Here is an 18,989-nt window from a genome sequence, read left to right on the forward strand (position 1 = left end):
TAGGGACAATAAAACAAAAGATGATCCAAAGTCCCTATTTCAAGATTACAATGCCAACATCTATTAGACTTTGAACTATTCAACTTCTGCAATCTAACTGGGGTCCAAAATGCTCTATGTAATAGAAAAAACCATGTTTGTCTCATAGATGCAGACATTGTACATCCTATCCTCCAAGACCAAATTTGTGGCCATTGAGAAGCTGAAATCTGATGCTTAATCTCAATGCTCCAAATATCCCTAAGTCCATTTTTAGGTTTTCTTAACCAAATCATTAATAGTTTTATACCACTTTTCAGCCTGGTGTCCCAGAAAATCTACCTGAAAGCATGAAAATTCCAGACTAAATTGAGCATTAAGACTTTTCCATTTAGGGAACCCTAACTCTTCTTATGTGGGCTCTGGCTAAATATTGGCCAGGCCCGTATAAGTTCCAGGAGGCCAGACCACTTGATATTGTGCCTTGAATATCAGAGGGTTGGTGTTTTAACTGGTAATCACAGTGTAAAGTGCGCTGATGGTTTTACTTTCATCTTTGAGGGTTCCTCTCCACATTTTACAAGATTTTCTATTGAACATCTTGTTACTTTAATTCTATACTGGAGTACCTTACTGTAAAAGATAGGCAACTAGATGTCTTATAACTTAGACTAGTGCTTTCTTTCCCTTTTAAACTATCCCCCAATTCTCTACACCAGCTAATCACTTTAGGGTTCATTTTCAAAGCACTTAAACTTAAAATGTTCCATAGGTTACTAACTTTGTAAGTCTAATGCATTTCTTTTTCTGGTTAATTCTGAGCATAAAAATCACAGGCCTAAATCTAAACTGTCAATTATGATCAACTAAGCTTCAGAAAAAATTTCAGCTGAAACCTAAATTGTTAGGTTTGGCTGAAAACTCAGCTCAAGGTAGCCAGTTCAAATTAATAGCTAGTTTATCTGCTTAACATATATTTGAAAACTTACGCTTGGGTAACAGCCAAATGTATTCTAAAGTTAGGGGCCCTTCTACTATGTATAGCCAACATTAATGTCAATTGTGCTAACACAGGAGCCTAGGCATGAAAAATGCTACATTGGCTGCCTTGCATGGGAGTATTGGGTCTGCGTGTGACTGGGAGGGCAGAAGTGTGGCCAGCTGGAACAGCTAGAGCACAAGTCCATGTGCTAGCTGTCCTGACTGCAGATAGTGCAACCAAACTTATTGACACCTCAAGAGGAGGCAGTAAATGTAGCTGCACTACCAGAAGTCCAATAGCAATGGCTGCTACACTCAACATGGTGGTGCTCCCAACTTCCTCCCTCACTAACCTCCTCCTGATCCCCTTCCATCTGGCATCCCCAACTGACCCCAAAGCAATGAGACAATAAGCACCCTCCCCCAAGCCAAGATCCCGACACTCCAACTCAGACCACTTCCCCTACTCAAGCACCTCAACCCTTTCCTTACAAATTCAGGGCCCTCCAAGCCCTCGGCAATAGTCCCCCAAGCACCTCCAGTTTAATCTCACTCCTTGCCACTTAAAATCCCCCTCCTCCTGCTACAGAAACCTAGCCCCCGTCTCTACCCTCTCCCCACTCCCAACTTCCCTTGTGCCCTACCTGGGGCCCCACAGGTTTTTAGGTGATCTATGACATCAGTAGACCCTCCCTACTGCCATCTGGGTTGGTGCCACATCCAAATTGGCTCCTGAACTCCTAGCGATTGGTAATGTGAGACAACCACTAGAGTTCTTGTGCCAGTTTGGAGGAAGCACTGACCTGGGTGGTGGTGGAGAAGGGCCGCTATTGTCCTGGATTACCTAAGAACCCTGTGGACCTCTGGTAGGGCATGGGGAGTGTTGGTGGTGGGAGGAGGGCTAGCAAAAAAGCCAGGTTTCTGTGGCATGAGTTGGGGTTTCTGAGCAGCAAGAGGCAAGAAAGAACTGGGCAGGTTCAGAGGACTGTTGCTGGGGGGCTTTGAAGGCCCCAGATTTGTAAGGGGAGGGTTAGGATGCTTGTGTACAGCTGGAACTGGGTCTGAGCTAGAGGCTAGGGTTCTGGCTCAAGGGAGGAAGCTTATCGTGTTGAGGTTTGGGGTGTTATTGGGGGATCGACTGGAGGAGGATTGGGAGGGGGCTTCTGAGTGAAGGGGATATAGAAACACTGCTGCAACCAGGCATTTCTGAATATTGATTTATGAAACTTGCCTGCACCCCATTCCATGTATTGTATGATTAGAATTACCAGATTTTACGATCGTAAAATCCGGAGTCATGGCCCTGCCCCCAGTCCCGCCCAGCCCCACCCAGTTCCAAACAAGTCACACCACCTCCCCAAAACTCTTCTCATGCTCAGAGTTGCATCGGGAGGGCATCTGTGCATGCGCAGATGCGATGTGATGACATCACATGCATGTGTACATGCGTGTGATGTTACTGCATTGCACCCATGCATGCACAGATGCCTTCCCAACGCAGTCCCGAGCTGGAAGTTTTTCAAAACCTGGATAAAGTGCCGGTTTTTGAAAAGCCGTTCGGACGCCTGAACAGTCCTCTAAAAAGAGGATATGTCCGGATAAATCCAGACGTCTAGTAACCCTATGTATAATAGCATAGGAGAACTCACGCTTTCAAGCAGTGCACGTAACATGGTGCCTCTGTGGTAACTGTTTGCCCTGTGTGGTAAATGCAGGGCAGATGGTGCCTGCGCTCTCTGCATTTACCTCAAAGCCTTTGCATTTATTGCGTGGTAATTTTTTGCATTACCTGCACAATAAGTGATTAGAAAGGCCCCTGACAGCACAATGGATTCCTCTTCATCTGCTAGGTTGAAGCAGTTTCTGTTGAACATGTACAGGCCACAGCTCATGAATAAATCCACACTTTCAAACCCCATCCTTTCCTCACACCCTCCGAATAATGATCTCACAGATATATTCAAGATTACCTGAACTCGGGCTTCAGTGAGATTGACTCTGCGGGCAAGATCCTCTCGTACAAAAGCATCAGGGTAATGAGTCCTTTCAAACACTCTCTCGAGTGCCTGCAGCTGGCTGCTGTTGAAGGTCGTCCTGTTTCTCCTCTGTTTTCTCTTCTTTTTCTGCTCAGCATTCAGTTGCTCATCTAAAAGAGAAAGGAAGCGAGATTGGTCAAAGCATTACAGCGATCGTTCAGATGTCTTTCACAACTGATCACTGAACTATAAACCCGGTCTTCTCTTGATGAAATCTCTGAAGAGATGTGGCAAATGTTCTAGCAGTAGCCTAGAAGCATCAGACATGATCAAGGAGCCATATTATTGGCGTTTATTTTTATGATTATTGATGTATTATTATGTTTTTGCCGATTTGATTTATTTCTACTATGAGCTCTCAAGATAAGCAGTAGAGAAGGCCTGCAGATTTTAGGAGTATTACTGTAAGTGAGCACTCTCACTGCTTACCAGAAAGCAGTCCTTGTTAAAACAAGAATAATTTGAATGTAGTACCGAGGTGGTAGGAATGCAGCTCCTGTAATGATATGCCATTACTGCTGCTGCAAAAATATCATATATCGTACATTGCATTATTATTTATTTATTTAAGACATTTCTTCCCAGTTTAACACCTAAGCGGGTTATAGCAGAAAACATACATATTCACGGCATACTCGAACATTAAAAAGACAGGAACATGTCAGCCCTTATTACCATCAGCTGCACTGGTTGCCAATGGAAGCAAAAGTACTTTTTTAAATTTGCTTGTATTTGCTATAAGATGGTATTTGGATTAGCTCCGTTATATCTCTTCTCTCATTTTGAATTGTACTGTTTGACTAGGTCTATCTGGCATGCTGGTTTATTCACTTTTCCTAAACCCAAGTATTTTGATCGATCTTTGGCTTAGACGATCTGATTCAACAATCTGCATCTTATTGCACCTTGCACCTTTAGAAAACTGGTTAAGACCTATTTGTTCAAAAAATGTATTACTTGATTGATGGCAATGTCATAGTTTCATACTGTATTTTTCATTATTGAACTATTGTACTGCCTTTTTGTGTGCTTTGTATCATCACTGGAATGTTCAGTCCTTTTTATTCTGTGAACCACCTAGAACTTTTTGGGTGTTGGCGGTATAGAAAAATAAATTATTATTATTAGAACATAAGAACATAAGCAGTGCCTCCGCCGGGTCAGACCATAGGTCCATCCTGCCCGGCAGTCCGCTCCCGCGGCGGCCCAAACAGGTCACAACCTGTCTGAATCACCAGAAGGGGCTCCCTTGCCACCTTGGTTTCTCATTGAAGTCCTATCTTCCCATCGAAGTCCTAACCCTCCGGTCTTGCACATGCACGACCTGGTTGGGTTTCTATACTTATTACCTGGTTAGCTTTCTATACCTGTGTTACATCCCAGCACCTCTCTCAGTATCCCACGATCCCTTTATCCCTCAGGAATCCGTCCAATCCCTGTTTGAATCCCTGTACCGTGCTCTGCCTGATCACTTCCTCCGGTAGCGCATTCCAAGTGTCCACGACCCTTTGGGTGAAAAAAAACTTCCTTGCATTTGTTTTGAACCTATCTCCCTTCAGTTTCTCCGAATGCCCCCTCGTACTTGTTGTCCCCTTCAGTCTGAAGAATCTGTCCCTATCCACCCTCTCTATGCCCCTCATGATTATTATTATCTTACAACATATACATCGTATCCTATATTTCCATGTGATATATGCATCCTATCCTATTCTTCTGCATATAATAGCTAAAACTAACATAATACTTCCACATATGCTCGCTAGCCAGATAAATGAAAAATGGTCCACCACAACATCAGAATTCCAGAGAGCTAGAATGAAAACATCATCCAGAGGAATAGAAGCATACTACTGTATATAAATTCCAATACCTTCTTCTTTGGCATCAAACACTACTCAAATACTGTGTGATCTTTCAGAAGAAAAGAATCATCTCATGCCTTTTTTCTCTTTATCTAATTCCAAAGAATAGTGAAATATAGCACACAGTGGGTTTACTTTAATTTCTATGATGAAAGATTTTTTAAGTTTTAAATGTTTTGTTTGATCATTTTTTTCCATATTTGTCTTACTGCTTCTTAGGTACTTTTCACTGGAGCAGGAGGGCATGGGTGTATCTGTCTATCTGTCAGTAAGCACATTTGACCTGTAGAGTGTAGAAAAGAGCACCAGTAGCCAATGCAAGCAAGCCATGAGGTTTATAGGGATCCTAGGCCTGGCCTCATCAAAAAGGACAGAACTTTGAGTTAGCTGGGAACCAGAACCCACTAACCCAAAGATGCCAGGGAGCAGAGGAAAATGAAATGACTAATCAAATTGGAGCTGATATCTGGAGTGACATCACTACAGAAACCTAGTATAGAGGCATTTAATTTTCGAAAGAGCTAATATGATAAAATGAGGAAAATGGTTAAAAAGAAGCTAAAAGGATCCATGGCACAGGTTAGGACTGTAAACCAGGCATGGATGTTATTTAAAAATACCATCATGAAAGCCGAGACCAGATGTTAACGTAGAACAAAATCTTTTCCAGAGAATGGAAAATGGTAAAAACCAGAGGACATAATTTGAGGTTAAGGGGTGGTAGATTCAAGAGCAATGTTAGGAAATTCTACTTTACGGAGAGGGTGGTGGATGCCTGGAATGCACTCCCAAGAGAGGTGGTGGAGAGGAAAACGGTGACGGAGTTCAAAGAAGCATGGGATGAACAGAGGATCTAGAATCAGAAAATAATAGTAAATATTGAAGAACTAAGGCCAGTACTGGGCAGACTTGCACAGTATGTGCCTGTATATGGCCTTTTGGTTGAGGATGGGCTGGGGAGGGCTTCAATGGCTGGGAGGGTGTAGATGAGTTGGAGTGATCTTTGACAGAGACTTCAGAAGTTGGAACCCATGCACAATATCGGGTAGAGCTTTGGATTCTTGCCCAGAAATAGCTAAGAAGAAAAAAAATTTAAAACAATTTAAATTGAATCAGGTTGGGCAGACTGGATGGACCATTTGGTTCGTTATCTGCCGTCATCTACTATGTTACTATGTATTAACAAAGGTGGAAAGAAGAGAAAACAAGAATCAGCATGGTTAAAAGGTGAAGTGAAAGAGGCTATCCCCATCATTTAAAGAATAGAAAAACCCCGTCATTTACAGAATGGAAAAATGATCCAAATGAAGAAAATAAGAAGAAAGATGAGCACTAGCAGTTAGATACAAAGCACTGATAAAGAAAGCTAAAAAAAGAATATGAAGAGAAACTTACCAAAGAGGCAAAAGCTCATAGAAACAATTTTTTTAGGTACATCAGAAGCAGAAAACCTGTGAGAGAATCCATGGGATCATTAGATGGTTATGGAGCAAAAGGGGCACTCATGAAGGATAAGGCCATAATAGAGAGACTGAATGAATTATTTGCTTCAGTCTTTATGGAAGAAGATGTAAGAGATCTATTTAAACTGGAAATGATTTTCAAGGCTGATGATGTGGAGGAACTGAAAGAAATCTCAGTGAACCTGTAAAACCTACTAAATAAAATTTACAAGTTAAAGAGTGGTAAATCACCTGGACCAGATGGTATACATCTCAGGGTACTGAAAGAACTCAAACATAAAATTGCTGATCTGCTGTTAATAATCTGTAACCTGTTGCTAAAATTGTATGTAGTACCAGAAGATTGGAGGGTGGACAATGTTATGCTGATTTAAAAAAAAAAAAAAAAAGTTCCAGGAGAGATCTGGGAAATTACAGACCAGTAAGTCTGACTTCAGTACCTGGCAAAATAGTGGAAACAATTATAAAAAAAAGAAATTGTGGAAAATATAGACAAACATGATATAACGGGACAGAGTCAGCATGGGTTCAGCTAAGGGAGGTCTTGCCTCACCAATTGTTTGATTTCTTTGAAGGTATGAACAAACATATGGATAAAGGTGAGCCAGTTGGTGCATTTTATCTAGATTTTCAGAAAGCTTTTGATAAAGTTCCTCATGAAGGGCTCCTGAGAAAATTAAAGAGTCATAGGATAGAGGGCAATGTTCAGTTATGGATTAGGAATTGGTTATTAGATGGAAAAGAGAGGGTAGGGTTAAATGGTCATTTTTCTCAATGGAGGCAAATAAACAGTGGAGTGTCGTAGGGGTCTGTACTGGGACTGGTACTATTTAACTTATTTATAAAGATCTGGAAATTGGAACAATGAGTGAGGTGATTAAATTTGCAGATGAGACTAAATTGTTCAAAGCTGTTAAAATGCAGCAAATTGTGAAAAATTGCAGGCAGACCTTAGGAAATTGGAAGACTGGGTATCCAAATGGCAGATGATATTTACCCTCCCCACCACCACCACTTTTAAAAAAAGTGCAGAAGAGGTTTTTAGCACTAGCCGATGCTAGAACCCACCTCCCTGAATACCCGGATCTATTCTCTCATTATTTCCTGAATAGATTACTGTAACGCCCTTTACAAAGGCAATACAAAAAAAGAAATGACGCCTTCAGATAGTGCAAAATACTGCAGTAAAACTTATATTCAATGTGAAAAAATACGATCATGTCTCCCCTCTTCTACACAAAGCTCACTGGTTACCAGTCCAGCGCAGAATTAGCTATAAAATCCTTCTTCTACCTTTCAAAACTTGTGTTAGTCACCAACCTGAATTCATCGACAGACTTCTCATTCCGTATAATCCCGCCAAATCTCTTTGATCCATGACCCAGAATCTTTTCTAATCTAATCTAATCTAATCCTTAGGTTTGTATACTGCATCATCTCCACGTTCGTAGAGCTCGATGCGGTTTACAGTAGGAGAAATAGGAAGGAACTACAACAGAGGGTTAGAGGTAGAAGTGTGAAGAGAATTTAGAGGACTTGGGATGCCAAGATATAAAAGTTTCCTTCCATCCATAAAGCATATCAACACCTTGAGATCAAGTATTTTTGCAGTGACTGCTCCCTCCCTCTGGAATTCCATACCGAATTATCTACGCGAATAACTATCTCTGAGTCATTTCAAGACTAAGCTAAAAACATTCTTATTCCTTGATGCATATGAATCTTAACTGCCCTTTTAAGGGCTAAATTACACTGTTTTCTTTTACAGTTCAACCCCTCCTATTGTTTTTTCTCTATTTGTTCTCTTTTCTTTTCAATATTGTAGTTCTTACCTTTATTTTTCCTCCTGTTTTTTAGTTTGTCCGTTTTTTAGTAAGTCTTTTTAGTACTAATTCCCCCCTCACACACACACTGATGTTATGTAAAATCATTTTTGAATCCCTGTTTATAATTGTTATATGTTATATTTACTTTTATTATAATTAAACACCGCTTAGAAATTTGATTACTAGGGACCTCCCTTCACTTCAAAATCACTGAGCTCTGGAACAACCTTACCTCCCCTCTTCGGAACTTGAGCTCTCTCCAAGTTTTCCGCAAACATCTGAAAACCTGGCTTTTCTCAAAAAATGTAAGTCTCCCTCCAATTTAGGAATCAAGGAAACTCTTATATCTTGGCATCCCAAGTCCTCTAAATTTTCTTCACACTTCTACCTCTAACCCTCTGTTGTAGTTCCTTCCTATTTCTCCTACTGTAAACCGCATCGAGCTCTACGGAACATGGAGATGATGCGGTATACAAACCTAAGGATTAGATTAGATTAAGTTGTATAAGAAATTTTAAATAAACTTGGCTGTGCTGAATGCTCTGCGCTGCTCTGACACTCACAGGAACTTTACGACCATTGGAGAAGATCAGAGCATTCAGCATAACAGTGCTAAAAAAAACCTCTTCCAAATGCAAAGTGATGCACATTGGGAAGAATAACCTAAATCATAGATACCAGATGCTAGGGTAAACCTTGGCGTTTCAGTGTCCCACCAAAAAGATCTGGGTGTCACTGTAGACAATATGCTGAAACCTTCCACCCAATGTGCGGCAGCCGTCAAAAAAGCACACAAAATGCTAGGTTGGAACAAGACTAATAATGTTATAATGCCTCTGTATCGCTCCATGGTGCGAGCTCACCTGGAGTATTGCGTTCAATTCTGGTCTCCTAATCCCAAGAAAGATATTGCGGCACTAGAAAAGGTTCAAAGAAGAGCGACCAAGATGATAAAGAGGATGGAACTCCTCTCGTATGAGGAAAGACTAAAACGATTAGCGCTCTTCAGCTTGGAAAAGAGACGTCTGAGGGCAGATAAGATTGAAATCCTGAGTGGAGTAGAACCAGGTACAAGTGGATCGATTTTTGCTCCATCAAAAATTACTAAGACTAGGGGGACACTCGATGAAGTTACACGGAAATACTTTTAAAACCAATAGGAGGAAATATTTTTTCACTCAGAGAATAGTTAAGCTCTGGAACGCATTGCCAGAGGTTGTGGTAAGAGCAGATAGCGTAGCTGGTTTTAAGAAAGGTTTGGACAAGTTCCTAGAGGAAAAGTCGATAGTCTGCTATTGAGACAGACATGGGAGAAGTCACTGCTTGCCCTGGAATCGGTAGCATGGAAAGTTGCTACTATTTGGTTTTCTGCCAGGTACTTGTAACCTGGAATGGCCACTATGGAAACAAGATACTGGGCTAAATGGTGCAGTGGTCTGACCCAGTAAGGCTATTCTCATGTTTTTAGGTTCAAAGTGTCGTGTTGAAAGCGGTGATGGGGAGGGAAATGCGAAGGGAAGAGAAGGGTGGAAAGAAGCTAGAGGAGGCCATAGGGAGAGAGGGAAGAGAAGATAAAGAAAGGTAGGAGAGAGATTATGGAATGCAGTGAAAGGGAATGGTAGAAGGGGGCTAAAAACAGAGGGCAAAAGGGAAAGAGAATAGAGGAGAGTGTGTTTGCACACCTGTGTCACACACACACACACATCCACCTCCCATGCATCCAACATCCTGCATGCCTAAGTCTCTCCTCCCCCCAAACCCATACCTCACCCCATCTCCCTATGCCCACTACTCCCCAACACCCACCAAATACAAACACTGCTTACCTATACACAGCCCCCACATGCCCGAGACTGCCAGTGGAGAAAGGGGGAACGGTGGGGTCAACATGCACTTTTCAATATATTTATAATCAACTATAGTGCATGTCTTATTTTTTATTTTTTTGAATTATGTATTAGTACTGCCATATTAAAAAAAAAAAAAAAAAAAGTTTTAAAACAAATGTTGTTTCCATTCCTGATAACTATGTTCGTTCAGAGTGATAATCTCCTTAAAATATTCGGAACTCGTTCTTCTTTCATATGATTCAATAGGCTTCCTGGGTTCCTCTGAGGCATGCGGTTTTGGCAGTCTCCCCACAGCCATTTCCCACTCAGGGTGACTCTGGGACAATCTGAGTAACACCAGCTGTAATAATAGAAACGGCCTTGGCTAACTTCTCCGCCGTCCTGAAGCTCTTCTCAGTGCCCATGTTTCATGGGGAGATATTGTCAAACAATCAGCAGAACATCATAGGCTCAGTGTATTAAAAAGTGCTGTATAAGCAAGCTTTAGCCTGCTCTATTCCCAGTTGATTCTTTCTGAAGTGAAGTCATGCCGAGGCCAACCCATCTGCTACCTGTACAAATGCAAAGCCTGACGCACATGACCTTTGGGTGACTTGACATCCCAAGGTCTCGAGGTCACAGGGTAGCTAAGTGTTATCCTTTTAGACAGAACAGTCTGTTTGGGGGGTTTTTTTAATTGCCTTACTTGAACAAAAATAGAATGTACAGTTGCTCTGCTCTTTCAATTGTGCTTTGGAAAATAAATGTGTCTTTCATACACGGGCAGATCTAGGATTCACTGAGAGATGCATCATTGTACACCTGCATCCCTTTTGCCTTTTACTATCTACCATGTCCATCCTCGTCTGCTCCTTCCATCTCTCCCTCCCACCCTATCACTGATTCCTCTCTATGCTATCGTAACCCTTTCTCTCTCTGTCTCCCTCTCTTCTACTTCAGGTCGCTCCACATCTTCTACCCTCTCCCCCTAAAGCAACTTCCTTTCTACATCTCTATTGAAGGTGGAAATTCCTAAGCTGCGGTATAATATGGTAATTTACCAGTGCTGTGTGAGTGTTATGGCCATGCAGGGCACAAATATGGAAGGGTGCAAAACTTACTCCCAGCCCACCATCTCCTCCCATCAGCGGTGATCTTTTTTTGCAGGATGTCGTCACTTTTAAGTTCCTCCTCCTCTCTTGTGTCCTTTCATCAGTGAGTGGGATGCGGTGCTAATAGGGAGTGACACAGGCAGCCCTGGAATAACCTTTAAGCAAAATAAGCACAGAGCTTAAAGCACTACAGAGTTTTCTCCCCTTGCTCTCATGCCCTTAACTCTGTCACTGCCGTCTGCCACACCCATTATTCAACATGAATTTCAGTGTTTTTCTAGTCATTATAAATATATATGAGGTTTTGTTTCATACAATAATGATATTTCTCAGCACTTATTAAGTCTTATCAGTTAAGCAATGAAAGGGCTGAGGGGCACCATTTTGGGGCTGTGCTTAGAGCAGTGTCCTGCAAACTTTCTCGAACTGCGGCACCCTAAAGGAAGTGCACGGTTGTCGTCGTGATGATGTCACACGCATGCTTGACATCATCATGTCGACGTCCAAGCATGTGTGAAGTCCCTTCAGACGGGCCCCAAGACGCCAGTGGGGGGTGCCAGCAGGGAAGAGGGCTGGAGAGGTGCTGGCGCTGGCTGATTGCCTACAGGACGTGCCTCTTACCACATGAGGCATGTACTGTAGTCAGTCACCTGGCGCCTCTCCTTCCTCCCAGTGTGCCGTGACACACCTGAAATCTCAGGAGGCACATTAATATGCCATGGCACACAGTTTGAGTTACACTGGTTTAGAGCATCAGTTGGCCTTAATCCAGCCCTGCAAAAAGGGACCAACTAGAGCTCGCTACAGTTCTGCATTTTACTATGGGAATCGCTAACCTGCAGCCAGTGGCGGCCTTATAATAAGGCCAACTGAAGCACTTTTTAGGGAGTGGCATCTTGCTGCTGGCCCTCTCTGCCTCTCCCCTTCCTGGTATCTAAGGCTTTCACACTTCTCCCCACAATTGGCATTTTTCCCATTCAACCCACTCCCCCCACCCCCTCCACTGCATCTACCATTAATTTTCTGTAAAAGTCGCCATGCGGCGGTAGCGATTCTCTGCCACCGGTCCCTGAGTTTTCTGTCCACTGCGGCCTGCCCTACTGAAAACAGGAAGTTGTCAGAGAGGGTGGGCCTCGGTGGAGAGAAGATGCAGGGACCAGCAGCAGGGAATCACTACCACCGCTCGGCAACTTTTACAGAAAGCTAAAGGTAGATATGGATGGGGGGGTGGTTAGAATGGGAAAAATGCCGATTGTGGGGCAAAAGGTGAAAGCCTTAGATGCTGGGAAAGGGAACAGCAAAGAAGGCCGGCAGCAAGATGCCACTCCCTCAACCATGCTGCATGAAGATAGATATTGGACTTGGGGGAGGGAGTGGGAGAAGGGAGAGATGGACTCAAGTGAGGAAAGGAGGAAAAGATGGACTCATGGATTGGGTAAGGGAGGGAGAGATGTGGAGGAGGAAAATGAGGGGAGAGAGAGATGGATTTGGTGGAGGGGGAAAATGGGGGAGAGAGATGGACTTGGTGGAGGGGAAAATTGGGGGAGAGAGAGATGACTTGGTGGAGAGGGATAAATGGGGGGAGAGAGAGCGAGATGGTGGTATCAGCTCTGATGCTCATAGGAATTCTATGAGCATTGGAGCTGTTACCGCTGTGGCCAGCACTAAAAACCGTGCTACAGTTTTGTAAAAGGGGGGTAATGTAGGTTGAACATCGATAACTGTGTGGCACCTAGTGACGATGAACTCAAGGCACCCACCAATGCCTAACAACATCTACCTGAAAAGTAGGTATGATTTGGGGCAGAGAATAGGTGTGGTAGACTTGGGTATCACTAGGTGCCGATAAATTAGGCCAGCTTTTTACTGGCGCCTACCTCTAGGACACCTAGAGCCACCTAAGTCTACTTAGGTGCTACCAGGCATGATAAATTGCACCGTGAGTTTGATTGATAACTGCGTGGATCCGGCATGTACAAGATAGTCAATGTTAGATGCCGTTTATAGAATCAAGCCCTAAGAGGATAATTACTAATATGTATTAATGGAATAACATGATATATTTCTCTTAAAGCACGCTAAGCAGCAAAATTGTGTTCTTGTACTTACATTAATGTAAGTAACTATGGGCTGTGTAATAACAAGATGCAAAGCATAAGAACCTAAGAATTGCCACTGCTGGGTCAGACCAGTTGTCCATCATGCCCAGCAGTCCGCTCCCTCGGCGGTCTGTAGGTCAAAGACCAGTGCCCTGAGTCTAGCCTTACCTGCGTACGTTCCGGTTCAGCAGGAACTTGTCTAACGTTATCTTGAATCCCTGGAGGGTGTTTTCCCCTATAATATCCTCCGGAAGAGCATTCCAGTTTTCTACCACTCTCTGGGTGAAGAAGAACTTCCTTAGATGTGTACTGAATCTATCCCCTTTTAACTTTAGAGAGTGCCCTCTCGTTCTCTCCACCTTGGAGAGAATGAACAACCTATCTTTATCTACTAAGTAGATAAAGATTCAGTATCTTGAATGTTTCGATCATGTCTCCTCTCTGTCTCCTCTTTTCAAAGGAGAAGAGGCCCAGTTTCTCTAACCTTTCACTATATGGCAACTCCTCCAACCCCTTAACCATTTTGGTTGCTCTTCTCTGGACCCTTTTGAGTAGTACCGTGTCCTTCTTCATGTACGGCGACCAGTGCTGAACGCAGTACTCCAGGTGAGGGCATACCATGGCCCGGTACAGCGGCATGATAACCCTCTCCGATCTGTTCGTGATCCCATTCTTAATCATTCCCAGCATTCTGTTTGCCCTTTTTGCTGCCACCACACATTGCGCGGACGGCTTCATCGACTTGTCAACCAGTACTCCCAAGTCTCTTTCCTGGGGGGTCTCTCCAAGTACTGCACTGGACATCCTGTATTCATAGAAACATAGAGTATGATGAGAACCGTCCCCTTAAAAGAACACTCTCTCTAAGCAATTCCCCGAAGTGAACCCACATGTTTATCCCATCGTTTCTTGAAGTCGAGCACGTTGCTGGCTTCAACTGCCTGACATGGAAGGCTATTCCAACGATCAACCACGCTTTTGGTGATGTCACCATGAAATCTCCCACCCTTGAGTTTGAGTGGATGCCCTCTTGTGCCGTGGGACCCGTAAGAAAAAGAATATCTTCCTCCATCTCAGTACGTCCTGTAAGATATCTGAACGTCTCTATTATGTCTCCCCTCTCTCTGCATTCTTCGAGAGAATATAACTGCAGCCTGCTTAGACGTTCTTCATATGGGGGATCCTTGAGTCCTGAGACCATCTTAGTGGCCATTCGCTGAACTGATTCCATTCTCTTCACAACCTTTTGATAATGTGGCCTCCAAAACTGAACACAATACTCCAGATAAGGTCTCACTGTGGTCCTGTACAATGGCATTATGCCTTCAGGCTTTCGGCTGAAGTGTATAAGATTTTTGTTACCGACATGCATCACCTTACACTTATCTACATTAATCCTCATTTGCCATGTCGCATCCCATTTCACAAGCATGTTTATGTCACGTTGCAGGTCTTCGCAATCCTCCCGCATCTTCACTAGTCTGAATATTGTGCAAACTGAATAATACAGCTAGTACTTAACACTACAACCTGCATGATGGCTGGTAAAATAATGCCAGCTCAAATCTAGTATAGTGTCATTTTTCTTACCTGGGTTCACTGGGCTATTAATATGCACAATAAAAAAAAATTATCAATTTAAATGGATTTCCATTATGAATATAAAATTCAAAAAAATGACAAGAAACATACAGTAAGAAAAGAAAAAAACAAAAATAGCTATTACTCTTCTTCAAGTAGTCCACACCATGGGGGAGAAAATCAACATCCTACAGGAGTATGAGTAGCTCATCGGATTGGTAGACTAAGGCAAACCCAGCAGAAAAAACAAAACAAAACTTGATTCTATTGTACTCTCACACAAAAACAGGAGACATCAAACAACAGAAGATTTTTCACAAAGAAAATTTTCTAAATGGACGGGGTCTAGAAAAACATAATGATTCCCTTCAAATATGACTCGCAAACAAATTCCTCAAGATATGTGATCCAATTTTGGGCTCCCTAACCATGTGATTGCACAAGATACTTCTTAATTCCTTAAAATGTGAAAAAAGAATGTGTGGTTTGTGGATTATTGGAACATGATGCATGAGAGCGAAGGGTATATGGTAGATTAGATAAATATTATTGTGGGGTGGGAGGATATGGGTAGAAAGTATATGAGGGGAAAATGATGATCACTGATGCCTAATAAGTAGCAATGTTCGCTTGTGTGCTGTTGTAAATTTGGCAATTTCCATATGCAAGAAAGGTTGTTGCTCAATTGTTTAATAGTAATTACTAATACAGAAATTTCAATAACAAAAAACAATCTGACTAGAGACTTACAAGGAAACTGAAGGGAAAATGAGGTCTCCAAAGCTAAAAGCACTAGACTTCAGCTCTAGGAAAGGTTTCTTGCACAGTTGAGTTGGTCTACCCACATCTGGGAAAATGCTAAATTTCTAGCCGCATAAAAGGACGTTTCTTAGCAAACAATGGTCTAAGTCACAAAACCCACCTAAAGTCACCACTGCAAACACATAAAACAGACCCCCACACACTACCCCAGTGATCACCAACCCCCCCCCCAACCCCATAAAAATTTTATTCATAACTTTAAAATTCTGCCTTCAGACCATCATCATCTGGCCGTCTGGCATAGGAAAGCCTTGTCGTCCAGCACAGAGGCGGCTTAAGTCATCTTGGGGGTGGGTTAGGGACCCATAGAGAGATGGATCCATGCCCATAAGCCCCTGTAATCACTGCATTGATATTGAAACATGTGCACTCCCCTATATACCCCCAAAACCCTTTTGTACTGGCATATAAGTGGCTCCTGCAGCCATAAGGGCTATTGGGGTGATAGATAAGTGGGTCTAGGGGATTCTGGAGGTGGTTTGGGGGGCTCACTGTAACCTATAAGGGAGCTGTAGGGAGGAGAAGCCATGGCACCCTTTTTGTGAAGTTCACAGCAGTGCCCTGTAAGGTACCCCACTATTTAGGTGCCATGTCTGGGTGTGCAGTCTATCACTTTGCAGACCCTTCCCACGTCCAACAGGGCTTGTTCTAGGCGTTTTGGACTTGGACGGAAAGTTGAACGAAAATGTTGTATAAAGATAGACGATTTAGTGGCTTGGACGATCAGATCGGCAGGACGTATAATTAGACGATTTTCGAAACAAAAAAAAAGTTGGACGTATCTTTCGAAAATATGTCTTAAGCTCTTTTTAACTTTGGACGACTTGCGAGATGGACGTAAACGGACTTAGACGTCCCTTTCGATTATGCCCCTCCACGTCTTTAGGTCTTTTTTGAAAATCTTAAAATTAGATTGCTCGTTAATATTAGTCAGTAAAGTTTTCTAAAATTTTGCTGCTTAATAAGCTCATGTGGAGTTAAAAGATCCATTTTATCTTATATTCTTAATGACTAGATATCAAAAAGTGTCATTATTTCTTAGATTCAAAGATTGATTATTGGAAAAATTAAAGAGTTGAGGCATATAATCTGGAGTTTCTCCACAACATATTTTAAATACTATACAATAGAATTTATAAAGTATTCACCCTTCTATAGGTAGCTAGTGCATTCACGTAGGTAAGGTGTAATCTTATCACTTTTTTCAATCTGAAGCTCAATCTAATGGCTTTATTCCGTAGAGTTTGGAGGGGGGATTTTATTATAAATTTTGGGCAATCTAAGAAGGTGACATTGCAATAGTCTAATTGAGACAAAACTAAAGATTGAACTAATAGGCAGAATTAATAATTATCTAAATACTTTCTAATCCTTCTGAGTTTCCAGAAAAGACTTTTTTATTAACAGGTTGACCTGAGGTAATAATGAAAGACTGTGATCAAAAAGAAATCCTAATATTCTTATTACATTAGCCAGTGGAAAATCAATCTAATTTATGGTTAAAACTTTAGTATTGCAATTCATGTTAGGATGGTTTAACAAACATAATTTCATTTTATCCTTATTTAATTTAAAGTGATAATTCAACATCCAATTCTCTAACAACTTCATGCAGTAATTCAGTTTTAAGTTAATATGATCTAACGAACGTGAAAAAGGATGAGAACAGTACTATCCTCTGCATATATAAATGACATCAAATTTAGCTTTTTTCCAGAGTAAAACCTAAAGAATGCAGAAAGATATTAAACAGGGTAGGTGAAAGAGGAGAACCTTAGGGTTCTTTTTACAAAGGTGCGTTAGGGCCTTAAAGCGCGGAATAGTGCGCACCAAAATGCCCCCCGCGCTAGCCGCTACCGCCTCCTTTTGAGCAGGCGGCAGTTTTTCGGGTAGCGTGCGCTAAAAACGCTAGCGCACCTTTGTAAAAAGGAGCCCTTAGTTGCCTGATGCTCCCAGGCCAGAAAATACTTTCAGCTTTGAGTTGACATTATTTTTTCCAACAAAAAAAAATGCAGCTTGCTGTATTGAACACATGCTGCATTATTCAATTTGTGGACTAAGAGATTACTCTCTGTGTTTGAGCTTTAGGGCTGATTCTGATCCCCTAAGTTTGGGAATCGTATTTTGCTCATTGGCCAACCCCCTGATGCATGCGTTGTATGCCGAAACATGGCTCAATAAGTCCCTGTTCATTGAGGCCCTTTGTGCTTTTGTTTGCTGTATTGTGTTTGGTGTGCTCTGTCCCTGTCTGTGTTGGTCATATAAATATACTCCTGCTCCACCATGGAGAATTCCATCCTTCAGGATGGAAAAATGTAAAGTTTGCCTGTCTTAAAACATGACTTTTTAGTCCTTATAATGAGAGCATGTAAGCCACGCCTGCCCATCTCACAATATTACATCTCTTGGGATAAAGGAACAGAAACATTCCTGTCAAATCATAAAGTAATATATCAACTGTAGGACAGAAGTTATTAATGCCCATCCATATGGTCATTTATGAATAAACCAAGGCACTCCTTTATCATCAAGTGGTATTACAGTCCGTTTGAAGATGGAATACAAGGCATGTCTTCCACACTGTGCAATACTACAGCTCTTATGGCAACAGAGTAAAATAATATTGTAATTGCTCCCAGCTGCAGGCTGTTTTCCTCTCCTTGGAAGCACGTGGTTAACTGGTTATATTTACGAAGCAGGCTCTGGCTTGGAGAAGGTAATGTCTTTGGCAAAGCGCCCTGGCTGTAGTTGAGGCAAAGTCTCTGATTCTTGTGCCCTCTCTTTCTCCTGACATACCAAAAAGTAATTTTGTTATTGAGTGGTCCAATATGTGAAGGTTTAGGCAATGTAATAATTTCACTTTAATGTTTGTTGGAAGGATGAAGAGGGAAATCCCAGTCTGCTCTGAAATATGCTGTACATGCTGGAAAGAGATTATTTTAACAGTCCCACGTTTTTGTACGAAGGATTGGCTTCAAGGGAAAAACTTTGCAAACAAGAGGTGGAGGGGTGGAATCAGCTAGCCCGGATCTAAACTGGCTCAAAAACCCTCTTATTGATCTGAGTTCACGGTGCATTCATATTCCCTGAAGAGTTTATCTACTTGATATTATCTCAAGATTCAAAAATTTGCAGCAGATGACAAAGTAGGAGACAACATGCCAGTGCTAGAAAAGTGAACCTCAGCTGCATAGATAAATCAGATATGATAGTGAAATAAGGGGTAGCCTAGTGATCAGAGTCCCACGATGACAACCAGAGAAGCTTGGTTCAAATCCCACTGCTGCCCCTTGTGATCTTGGGTATGTCAATTAACCCTTCATTGCCTTGGGTACAAATTTATTTTGTGAACTTTCTGAGAACAGGAAAATATCTGGGACCCACTAACTCCTGCTATAT

The 18,989-nt window shown here is 42.1% G+C and overlaps 1 protein-coding gene across 2 annotated transcripts in view; it reads right to left on the reverse strand.

Annotated features, from left to right (window-relative positions):
* PRRX1 (paired related homeobox 1) overlaps nt 1-18,989 on the reverse strand; it is a 132,497-nt gene that overhangs the window by 39,880 nt on the left and 73,628 nt on the right. For both annotated transcript variants that reach the window (XM_033962221.1, XM_033962222.1), the window contains exon 2: nt 2,931-3,106. In XM_033962221.1, the coding sequence (XP_033818112.1) occupies nt 2,931-3,106 (176 nt within the window). The remainder of the gene's footprint in view (nt 1-2,930; nt 3,107-18,989) is intronic.

The sequence above is a fragment of the Geotrypetes seraphini genome, chromosome 10, assembly GCF_902459505.1.
Source record: "Geotrypetes seraphini chromosome 10, aGeoSer1.1, whole genome shotgun sequence".
Lineage (NCBI taxonomy): Eukaryota > Metazoa > Chordata > Amphibia > Gymnophiona > Dermophiidae > Geotrypetes > Geotrypetes seraphini.